This window comes from Lutjanus erythropterus, chromosome 12 (assembly GCF_056507025.1).
Source record: "Lutjanus erythropterus isolate fLutEry1 chromosome 12, fLutEry1.hap2, whole genome shotgun sequence".
Classification (NCBI taxonomy): Eukaryota; Metazoa; Chordata; class Actinopteri; order Lutjaniformes; family Lutjanidae; genus Lutjanus; species Lutjanus erythropterus.
Window position 1 is genome coordinate 2,997,262 of NC_139328.1, and position 12,711 is coordinate 3,009,972.

A 12,711-nucleotide genomic window follows, 5' to 3' on the forward strand; every position below is an offset into this window, starting at 1 on the left:
ATGATCACACATGGCACAAGTTTGTTTTCTTCAGGTTTAGTGAACTTTTACTGGCAAAGACGTGTCTGTGACATTTGCCTCAGCAGGCGACGATCCCTCCCATGCATTCATGCATGTGTGACATGCCCTTATACGTGATTGTCAGATACTCCTAAAGCTTTACAACAAGACAGGTGCTTAAGCATTAGCTGAAACAGGTGCCTATGAAAGGAAAACACTGAGACTCGACATCAGACGCACGACTACAACATTTGTGTACCGACAGCAGTGCACTTTAAGCAAAGCCGAATTTAGTCATATTTAAAATGATGAATATCAAGCTGGCTGCAAAATAAGATCACTATTCAACAGAGAAACTGGATTTCTGTTACGGTCATTTGAAATGTAAAAAGAGAGTGATTTCAGAATGAAACTGGTTCCAATTTCCAGAGAACTGGAGAGAATGGGCCACATGACAATCTAGTAGAAGAAGCATGTAAACGACACAAGCAGAAAATAATTTCACTTAACTACTTCATGCTATCTTTATGTTATGAAGCGTGTTCATTTTTCAGTTATCTACATTTCTGGATTAGCCAAAATAATCTCTGGTTATTCTGATCCTTAAATTTGTTTTCTCATTCTGCAGATGGACTATGTTGCAATATCATGCTGAATAGAGCCTTTAAAATTAGTTCACTCTTAAAAACCAGAAACTTTCAGAAAACAGTTTTCAATCTGCCACTAAAACAACTTGATGCTCTTGTAATGCAGCAACACAAAGGCCTGAAGTCATCGATCATCATTTACTTACTGGGATCTGTACTGAAACACTGAGTTTATTTTCTTGAAAAACAGTAAAGAATTATTTTTAAACCTTTACACTCAGAGATAAATAATCATCTTTTCTGTTTGGAGTACATTTTGGCTGCAGATGTTTGCTTCTCCGCATCTGTAAAGCACTTATTAATGCACAAAAGCCAAAAAATATGACCAAATCAATTTAAATATGTTAAAGTTGAGACGGCTGTGATTGAAAGATTAGACGTTATCATTGGGTTTTGACGCGATCAGTCAGGTTTCATTTTGAATGACTTGCTCAGCTGGACTGTTTGCAGTGTAACATTCCTACAACATTTCGCTGGAGCTCCGCGGGCGGCAGATCCATCCAAAGACGCGTGTGCAGGTTTCTCCCACAGTGCCTTGTTGTATATTGTGTACACTTATTTTGTTTTCCACGTGTGGTTTTCTTTTTTTTTTTTTTTTTGGTATAATGTGCAATGTTATATATATTATATAATCATGTGGCTGTACATTTTATACTGTAAGTCTCTGCCTTCTATTTTTTCTCCTGAATGATGACCACATGGCGATTTTCTCAAGATAAAAATCTTGCTGTATTTTTCTCTACGAAACCATCCAACTGACAGTGGATCTTTGACACAATACTGGTATCTTGTTTTTTATCTGTATTAGCTGTGTTATGTATTGAAAGGATGATTCTAACAATAAATGGTTACATATTTGGTCTGAAGGCGCGTTCACTGTGTTTTATTTTACACTAGCTTAACAGACTAAAACAACGGCAGTAGTTTTATGTTTTGAGTACTTTGTAATTCATTTGTTTGAGATGAGTTTGGAGCCAGAGATTTGACACATACGACAGAAAGTCTTGGTGCTCATGTTAGACAAACTTTTAAAAAGGAAATTAAACTTTTCATACTTATAATTTAACTTAATAAGTAATGTCACTTTTTGTTAGTTTGTGGTTCCATCTATACACTACAACAGTGAGGTTGAGAGAAAATCTCATTTATATTCTGAATTAAAGCTGCAACGATTAATTGATTATCAAATTCATTGCTAACTTAATCAGTTTTGAGCCATTTTTTACGAAAAAGTGAAAATTCTCAGATTTAAGCTTCTTAAATGCAAATATTTTCTGGTGTCTTTACTCCTCTCTGACAATTAACTGAAAATCTTTGGTTTGTGGGCAAAACAAAGCTCACTGTTACCATGGAAATGTTAACCGCATTCGCAAACAGCTAGTGAGGTTTGCAGGCTGGTTGGTTAGGTAGCTGACATGAGTCGTACTAATCTGTCGCTGTGCCAAAGTGAATATAATAAATATATAGACACACATTAACTACAATATAAGACTGTTATTGACAAAAACTAGAATTATTAGTATCATTTTCAGGAGTTTATGGGATGGATAGTTTCTTTACTCTTAAAATAATTTTGCACAGAGTCTTGCAGATTTGCTTTTTTTCCCCCTTTTCTAAACTTTTTTGATCCAAATCAAATGTTTTATGGTCACAATTCATCTTGTAATTGGTTGACTTGGTTCAAGGCATAAAACGCTTCGTATGAAGGTTTTCTTAAACCTAAACAGAGTGAATAAATCGGAAATTCACTTTAAAGAACCGGAGACATTCACAAACTGGGTTGTCACTGTTGAACTCCATGATGGCCTCAAAAATTAAACGATGCAACGAAAAAAGTATTTGTCTGTGGCGGGTACACGACTTCATCCTAACAATTAGAACAATCAGAATTAGATTTGTTTCTGTTATATAGGGAGTACTCAATGAGTGAAAAAGGAAGTGAATTTAGCCCCCCCCCCAAAAAAAAAGTTACTTCAGTTCAGATAAATCATAAATTACCTGTTAATGCCACCTGTTCGTAGCTCCATCCATCCAGATGTTTATGATCCCTCTCAAGGTCCTTGTCACGGCTAAATCTGTAAAAAGAAAGACATGAGATCATTAATCTTTGGCTATAGATAGTCAGAGTTTTAAATGTTATCAATCTACAGAACACTTTTTAACTGTAGACTACTATGTAAACATATAAACTCATGCAGTTTACTGTAAGAAAGCTTAGATTCATGTGTTTCCATTGATGCCATTTCCAGATGCAGTCACAGCAGCAGATACAATCAGCACCATAAATAAACAAGCACACTATTAAAAACACAAAAGCTGCTGTTACACTGGCAAGTAGGGCTAATTGAATAAATAACTGATTATTAAATTGACCGCCATAGTTTGGGGGCTTTCTCTGTTTTCAGCCTCTTAAATGTATTTTTTTTGTTTTGTTCTTTAATCCAGTAAATTTAATATGGACAAAAAAAGACATTTGAGAATGTCACCTTGGGCTGTGAGAAAAACTGATCAATATTTTTCACCTTTTTTTCACCATTTTCTCACATTTTATAGGCAAACAACTATTAATTGATGATTAATTGCAAAAATAATCCTCTATGAAAATAATCGTTTGCAGGCCTGTCCACAAACCAAAGACATTCATTTTAATGTCATAGAAAAATAAATAAAAACACACAAACCAAATCCTCGCTTATTAAAATACTTGATGATGAAATTCATCATTGCAGCTCTACTGGCAAGGTCCAGTAAATCCAGTCCAGTATTTAGCCTAAAACACACAATCACATCCATAATACTAAAAAGTGCAAAAAAAAAAAAAAACAGCTATACAATGTTTATACTTCTGCTTATATTTGCCAAAATAAACAACTACTGTTGTGATTCCATTTAGTATTTCCCCTACCATTGTTTATGAAACTCCACCTGAAAGAAAGTAAATATTTTATTTTGAGAATTTGTTCAGAGACTTTTATTTTGGAATGTTATTTTGAAATCACACGTTTACGGCTTCCTGCACTTCCGTTTCTGCCTTCATGGCGGAGTAGAAGTCATAGAAGAGGTGCCGTCAGGTTCATGAAATTTTACCAACGTGATTCTCTTTCTACAATTCATGATTTTTAACCGCAGAAATTAATTTGTCGATGTTAAATTTATTTTACAACTGTAACTTCACTAAAGACTTGTTTCAGTAATTAGCCTGTTGAGTAATTCCCCTCGCCATCTGTTAAGCTAACTGGCTAACTGACTGTGAATACACACTTTGCAAGGCAAACCAGCAAACAACCAGTTCCAACACTGAAGCACTTACTTTATGTTGTCTTCAAGGCTCTCCTCATCAACCAAATGTTGGTCAAAAGTGACAAGAACGGTCTTGTTTTTGACATAAACAGACATTTTTCACTGAAAAATCCACACAATCCCAGTTGAAGCTGAACTTCTACGTCAACACGCTGCTCAGACATGAGCGGTGCGCCTCGTTGTCTCCTCTGCAGCCTGACGTTTTGATTGACACCTCACCTGAGCCAATAGGAGCTACCATGACATGTCCATGTAAAGACGGAGCCAATTGGAACACACTAGGAGAATGACTGGCGTTTTGTATAACCAATAAAATCACCAAAATGACAGTTAGCAGTTTTTATATGGAACATTAAGCCAGAGTATTTAAATTAAGTACATTTAGGCAGTTGACCTGTTTTTAAACCACATCATTTGTTTTGATGCCTTCACGTGCATTGTTAAAATGTAGGGAGTAAAAGTAAAAAGTTGTCAGAAAAAGGAAATACTCACGTAAACTACAGATACCTGAAAAGTCTACTTAACAGTAACAAAGTATTTGTACTTGAGTTACTTTCCATCTCTGGAGCTGACCAATAGGACTTTTTCCAACCACAAGAACTGACAAATCAAATAAGTGAAATTTTTAACGTTAACAGCTACAAAAAAAACTAGTGCCATTAACTGTGACTCACCAACACTGATCATCTTCTTCCATTCCTTGTGTCTCAATGTGAAGAGGCTGCCGTCACGCTGAGGGATCTACTGAAGTTCAGATCAAGAAAGCTCCTGCTCGTCGCTGTCATGCCTTCATCTAGTTCCCTGTCAAACCCAAATGTACATCAGGCAAATAACCCACACTGCTCTCCGTGTATATAAATATTCTTTATACATTACATCCATGTTACATTCAAAAGAAATAGAAATACAGCCAACAGCAAAAGTCACATTCAAGTCAGTTCTGTGCTGCGCATTGAGACGTTGTCACCCAGCCTCCTAAGGCACCAAAAAAATCAAACGACCCAAATAACCTAGGTCGAGAACAGAGCCAGCCCCAAACCCGTACACCACCCCGAAAAAAACCCACAACCCAAACAGCACAGGGCTCCTGGAAGCTCAACAGAAGGGCATACAGACGGATCAAAAACCACAATTTCCAACAGCTGTATTTATACCGACACAAATCATCTGAGGATCCAGTGAGATTGATGCGTCCATATTTGCTGCCTGCGTCGTCGGTATCTTTCTGACAGCAGGGTTTTTATTTGTGCTCATTGTTGAATCCTGCATCCCCGTCCATCAAATGCTTGCTGGGAAAGATCTGGTCTTCTAAAAGGTAGGACTTAATACAAAACATAAAACAGGTTTATCCCAAAGAAACACAGTGATAAAGATACAAAGCTCTCCACGTAGTTCAGCAGTTTTGGAAAGATCCACTTTGAAAATCAAAGTTATACAAACCCTTTCAGTGCAGCTCTCAACCTACTATAACAGCCTTGTCCCAACAAATGGCATATATAAAACAATATCTTAAGTCATTTTGCATGATATCGCCTTTTTTTCTTTTCACGTGTCACTTCACGTCATTTAGTCTGCACAGACTTATGCAAAGACGGCGTGTCATAGAAGAAAATGTCAGGAAATCTGCATGTAGCGTAGGTTGGGGTGGATGGATGGGTTAAACAAACACAAGATTTTCACCCCAGAGATCGCAGTTTATCAAAGTTCAATTATTTTAACTTGAAGGTCCAGTGTGCAGGATTTAGTGGCGTCTGGCAGTGAGGTTGCAGATTTCAAACATGTCACTTTTCTTTCTGCTTCCAGGTGTGTAGTGGAATCTACAGTGGCCATGAAACTCGATCTAGAGCCAGTGTTTGGTCTGTTTGCAACAGTAGAAACTAGGGCTGCACAATTAATTGCAATGTTATTGGAATCACAATATGGTCACATGCAACATCCAAACTGCAGAACCAGAACCAAATCGAAAAATGTGGGAGAAAACAGCATTATAATGCAGTTTTGCAGGGATGCCCTGGCCCTAAAAATCTCATACTAACCCCAATAAATATCATTTTAATGATTTTAATTTTCTTTTTTTTTCAGTCAAAATGAAAATTGTAATGCAAAAATGATCATTCTCACTGATCGTATCATACACTTCAGTCAAAATAATCAATGATTTTTTTACCGCATCTTGCAGCCCCAGTAGAAACACGGGGAAGAGGACCTGCTCCCTCTGTAGATATAAAGGGCTCATTCTAAAGTAACAAAAACACAAGTCTTATTTTCAAAAGATCATACACCGAAGAAACCGTACTTATGAATATTATATTCCATTTTCGCTGTATTCTACCAATAAATGCCTGTAAATCTCACACATTGGACCTCTAACTCACATAACTAATGCACTTATTTCAACCCAAACTACGATGTTTTCCTAAATCTAAAAAAGTAGATTTGTTGCCTAAACCTTACCAAACGATGAATGTTTCACAACATTAACGTTAAAGATCCCCATGGCGACAAAGGTCACATGAGTTGTTGTTACCACGTTCAAAACCCGTACAACGTGCTGAAGTAAATGGTGTAAATGACACGCAAAAAGCTTAAAAGGAAATGCACATAAAAGTGGTGTGCTATCTATACGCCATCCAATGAGATCATGTTGAATAACCCAGTGTTAGCGTGCTAACAGGCTAATTTATGTTGTTATTTTGTTTGGTTTGCCCTAACCAATCAGCACTCACCAACATCGTTTTAAATGCGAACAGAAGGTTTTAGACCGTAGCGGTTAGGAACAATTAACATAAGCCACATTTCTCCCCAAAGTTTTATGAACTTTTAGTCCCAGGAACTAGGCTACTTTTTTAAAGTTTCTTTAGCCTGTTATTGTCTGTTTCCACCGCGGTGTAAACACCTACAAAGGTTAGGCAAATAGTCCACTAACATATGAAAAAGTGATGGAAAAACCTGCTTTTACAGGTCATTTTTGCGTGTGACCATACAGCTACAACAACTGTCGGTCCACCTGTAACTTAATGTTGATGTATCAAAGCACAGTGAACAAAAACAGGGTTGTGGCTGCAAAATAGTGGCTAAAATAAAACTCACTCGACCAATCAGAAATGTTAAGCGCTGCATCCCATCCCCAAAGATCCTGTGCTTTCAGAAAGAAATATCCACGAACACAGACTTTTTTGGGGGGTAAAATAATGTCCCTGGTTCCTGTGGTGGAAACGCAACAAAAGTCCTCCAAGGGTTCCTAGTCCCTGGGGAGAATTTGTGCGGTGGAAACAGAGCTTCATTGTTTCTCACGTAGATCTAATAAAAATGCCATGTTTTTCTGTGTGAGTTCAGTCCGCTTCAGGATGAGCTCAAACTGTCAATTTAAGTTGAAATGTTTTCAACTCAAATGGAGAAGTCTTCGCCTCGGTATAATTTTGTGCTGCCTCAAGCAAATATTTATTGACTTAATGTGCACTAAAATTCCCATGGAGTCTGAACACACCCTGACAGTCAAAGATTGATTGCTAAACGTTTTTTTTGCATCACTAGTGGTAAGAATGTTTGATTTCTCTCCATTTCACAGCCATCCAGCGGCTGTTTTCTGGTGTGTAGTGATTATTTTAGCCTCATTGGGTTTCTAGAATGGTTTTAGACCTCAAGTCTTGTTGCTATAATACATAATTAATGTTTTATTTTGGAGGCTTGTTATGTTCAAATAATTCAGTACTTATTACAAGGAGACTAGAAACCAAGTTCTGAGCCAGAGATTTGACTTAGTGTTGAATTTTTGTTGATTTTAAGATTTGATTTTAATTTCCATTACATACCTGCTCCATTTGAACCCAAGTAAATGCAGCCAAATTGTCATTATCTATCATTGAAACCTGGAGGCATAATAACTGAACCAAACACTGTAAAATTAAGCAGTAGCAGAATATCTGAAGACATTTTTAAGATATTTTGTCTCAGCACACACCAGCCTTCATGCTGTGTTTATGTCATTTGGTTATTTTCTATAATAACCAACCTGTAGATCAAATCTGCTGATGTTGTGAAAACTCTCAAGCTATAAATCTCTCCGATCATTACCTTCAATTCCACGCGACATGGAAGCTGCAGAGGGGTCTGTAAAAACAAAGGCTGGAGGTGAGTGTGGGTCACATGTTTGTCTATGCTGAGAATAAAACGTAAAGGCAACAGCACCAAAAACGTTAGTTTAACTGTTTAGACTGTTTTGAGGGCCGGCCTCAGAGCAGATTTCTAACTCATTACGAAAACATTTAGTAAAATGAAAATCAGAAAAACAGTGTAATCCTATAAAGTCCCCATAGAAGCTCAGATTGTTTCCACCAAGTGTAAAAACCATCAGATGTTTTGTTCCTGTATAAATACCGCCTGGTGTTACACTGATGTTACACGGATGACAACCTCTCCTGAGTCACTGTCCTGGCTGAGGTTGTTTCGGGGCAACAGGCCGGGGCAGAAGGGGGCCAAACAGAGGCAGGTCCATGGCTGCGGCCCCAGCTGGGTGGGGTGCAAGGGGCCGTTGGGCCCGAAGGTGACCAGAGGCAACCAAAGCGTCCTGGGGGACAGTGAGGAATGGCCGGTGCTCGTCTCCTCCATGTCCTTTGCCTTGTCATAGCTCTGAACATCCCAGTGGAGGTTGACGGCCCGCCAGCGCATGAAGACGTTGTACACCGCTGCCCCCTCGTGGACAATCAGGCCTGTTACAAGGACAAAAAAAAAGTCACATAAAAGGAAATGTTGATTCTTTGGTGCCGTTACATTTTTAGGTCATCATCAAATGTTAACATGCTCACAACAGTCCAGTTTTTGTCCTTACTCTGAAAAAGACTCTGCGTATCTTTGTGAATCGCAGTCATTCTAAACCGTCTGCAATCTGCATACAGACACGCCCCCTTTTCTCCATGTAAGGAAATACGTTTGCATAGAAAAGTATCACCGTGGAAGACATCCAGATAGAATCAGGTCATCAGAATGAGGAGGAGGCTAAAAAAGGCGCATTTTGCAACTCATAAAAATAATTTGAGCTGTACTAATCGAATCAGTGCATGTTGAGTCCCTGGAAAAACGGACTCTGTCTCAGGTGAAAAAGAAATGATTTGACATTAAAGTTGATGCGAAAAAAAGACAACCTGAGCCGAGGAAAAATAAGGAAACAGGTGGAGAACAAGGAGCACCTGATCTGTCAGCCTAAGATAAGAGCTTCACGCCAGTAATAATAAGAAGAAGTAGACGAAGAGGAAAAAGGAAGAAAATTCAAACAGACTGTCATGACATTTATGATTATGATAAATCAACCATAAAACACTACCAAGACTTCATTAAAGCCTTTTCTTAATGATTGCATTTATAATATTGTTCTGTATTTAGTTAAAGGTGTGTTTCATCATTTTCTAAGACAGCCGGCTGCCATTAATTGTGCGTATGCATGGTCTGAAGCAGCACGGACAAATTCAGATAAAAAAATATTGATGAATCCCAGATTTGTGTGCAAAATGTTCGTAAGCACGGTTAAAGCACAAACTCATAGTACACAGTGTTTGTATTCCTACTACGCTGTTCACAGTTTTCCACAGGTTTCATTCATTCAACTACCTTCTTAGAAAGGTCAGCATTGCAGTATTTGCGCATAAAAGCCTGTTGATATCAAATGTTTAGAATATTTTTTAAAAGTAGGCGTGTTCCTCCCTCTGACCAGAAATGTGGAATTTTTACCCAAGCCTTGCAAACTGTTGGCTAGTCGGTTTGTTTACAGCTCAGAGCCGCCTGCAAACAGAAGCACAAACTGTCACAAACTGCAGTAAAAACCCAAAACTGAGACAAATTTTCTGACTTTGCTGTTTCCATGTCCAATGAATATTCCTAAAACCAGAATAATACCAGCGTATCCTACATGTCTTAATCAGAATATGCTCCATTCAAAATATCCAACAGTGATATGCTGTTTACATGACCTGCATCAAATTCAGAATATTTCCATATTCACAATAATTGTGAAAAATTAGTGTGCGTGTAAACTTTATATTGTATTATAATTCTTTTATTTTCAACATGTCTCGTCTCCACTTCTTCCATCTCCAAGAGCATCTTTAAACAGGTTTCAGAGAAAGATGGCAAAGATTGTGATCAAACCTAACCTAACCTGACTTTCAAGGCTGAACTCAGACAGCTGTTGGTTGAGGGGAAACTTGAGAGGAAAGTATTTGTCACCTTCTTCCTTGGTACCAAAGACGATATGAAGATCCTAAAAATGTGTACTAATGGATAAAACACATTTAATTTCAGAGAATTAGAGAAAACTTTGAAAACTTAGTAATGTGCCACTGAAACCAGGTTTCAACAAATCTTTAGGCTTTCATTCATCCTCAAATGAATAAATTCAAAGCATTTCGTCTTTGTGAAGCAGCTCATCTGGTAAAAGCTCTGTGGAGAATCTTGAGTAACCGGGTCATGATTTCTGGAAAGAGAAACTGTCCTGACGCTGCCGACACGTCTCAACAAACAGGTCCACTCAGCTGTCTTGGTGAATATAGCACACACTGAGGAACGCACTGCTTCAGTTGACTACATTTACCATCAACCCTGACTGCACATCACATGAAAAGTGCTGGATTTTCCCTTTTAAGTTTCTACTCTTAACTTGTCCGGTTGATTCACAGAGACAAGCCCAACATTACAGATAATTTACACTGAAACCTTTTCTGCCGCCACACGTCGCTGTAACTTCTGGAAATTTCTCAGTGTAATATCTATTTATATTATTTCTTTTATCAGGCCCAGAGGATAGTTGTTATTTGTGTTTTACACTCTGCTGATCACAGCTGCACGAATCATTCCCAGGCTCACCTATGCAGACCAGGTCCATGAAGCCGTACATGCCGTAGCAGATCTGGAAGAGGACGTCACGGCGCTGCCAGACGGCCTGCGGGCTGAGAGCCGACCACAGCAGCCAGGAGATGCTCGCTACCAGGAAGAGGGAGCCCAGGAACACGGCGATGATCTGCACCTTCTCCACCAGGGTGATGGTGATGGACTGCCACTGCACACAGAGAAGACAGGCAACACCAAACAATGTAGGTCGTTCCAAATCAACCCGTGTGAGGATTAGAAAAACTACTCCTATAAGCCTTTTCAGATCTGCTGCCTCTGTGGTTGAGGACCACTGAGGAATTAAAACTACTTATTTAAAGCAGGATGGTTGCCGTGGTTAAAAGACACAAACACTAAGGACAGGACGCGCCAACAAGAATTAATTTTTAAACCACGGTTTAACTTTAAATTATGTTGCACCAAACTAGCTTAAAATTAAGGAAGACTAAATTTAAACCTCTCTAGTTTTTACTCTAAACCTCGACTAAATATAATTCTATTAGCACCAAAACTTTTAAATTCAAAATGTGATCATACATTAACTTTAAACTTACACTCAAGGAGGTTCAACTTGGCTCAACATTTTAGCTAACTACCAAACAATCTAATATTTTTACTTTAATTTATGTATGTATTTATTTATTTTAGCTAGCTAGCAAACCATGCAATGTTTTAACTTTTTAGCTAGGTAGCAAACATTGTAACATTTTGTTAACTTTTATCTAACTAGCAAACAATCAAAACTTGTTAACTTTTTAGCTAACTAGTAAACAACATAACATTTTAACTTGAATTTATGTATTTACTTACTTTTGCAAGCTAGTCAACAACAGAATGTTTTAAATGTTTAGTCGAGTAGCAAACAATGTAAGATTTTGTTAACTTTTTAGGTAGCTAACAAACAATGAAACATTTTAACTTGATTTTATGTATGTATTTATTTATTTTGCTATTTATTTTAGCTAGCTAGCAAGCAATGCAATGTTTTAACATTTTAGCAAGCTAACAATGTAACATTTTAACTTGAATTGGTTTATGTATTTATTTATTTTAATCTGAGTAATGCTAGACTCTAAACCATTGAATTTCAGTTTACATCAATAAACTTGGATTTTCTAAAAACAAAGTTTTTAAATGTGTGACAGAACTCTGCTTTATTTTAAATCTAGATTTAGGCTACTCTTGTGCTCATCTCTGATAGAACTAATCTTAGATTAAATTAATATTTGTTGTTGCAACCCGGTCTAACTGTTGTCAGTTCTTCACTGTCGATGTCATCGTACAACCACTAAAGACGACCTCTTTCTCAAAGTGTTATTCAGACCATATCACTGCTTTAGACAGGAAGTAATTTCACGATATTCCCTCCCTGGACTGAACTGTTTAAACAACACATCTGCTATGTTCATCAAAAGGTGCTCATCAAATCAGTGCTGACAGCTTGAGCTTCACAACACATCACCTGTCAGGGAAACAACAACAGTTGTACCTGCGCACCTGTAGTGCTGCTGTTGGACAGTATGATTACTTTTGCCGTCATCTTTTCTAGTGAAAACGTTCTGCCTTCTTTAGTTTCAGGGTCACTGGATGGAGACGATGTCTCCACTTCACACAAACACTCAGTGGTAAACAAGACGTCATTCTCCAGTTAACCTGCAGAGCATTAATCAGCCAGTCTGTCGTCTCTATTCAAAGCTAAAATGGGATCTCTAGAACAGAGGTTTTCTCTCTTTTTTCCAACCAAAGAGCCTTACAAGACAGAAAATATATGGGAACCCCATCATGTATGTTCCTGTAGGATGATATGTGAGTGAATGTAATCTATTTACTATTTTTTAATTAAAGCAATAAAATATTACTTATTGTACTCTGAGAATCACTGATC

At 37.8% G+C, this 12,711-nt stretch overlaps 1 protein-coding gene across 1 annotated transcript in view; it reads right to left on the reverse strand.

The window, feature by feature from the left end:
* Positions 1–4,794: 4,794 nt before the first annotated feature.
* Positions 4,795–12,711, reverse strand: part of marchf11 (membrane-associated ring finger (C3HC4) 11) — a 29,190-nt gene continuing 21,273 nt past the window's right edge. Inside the window, exons 3-6 of the mRNA XM_084732282.1 lie at positions 10,803–10,995; positions 8,325–8,656; positions 8,022–8,057; positions 4,795–5,255 (exon numbers count right to left, since the gene is read on the reverse strand). Coding sequence (XP_084588408.1) covers positions 8,334–8,656; positions 10,803–10,995 — 516 coding nt within the window. The 3' untranslated portion in view covers positions 4,795–5,255; positions 8,022–8,057; positions 8,325–8,333. The remainder of the gene's footprint in view (positions 5,256–8,021; positions 8,058–8,324; positions 8,657–10,802; positions 10,996–12,711) is intronic.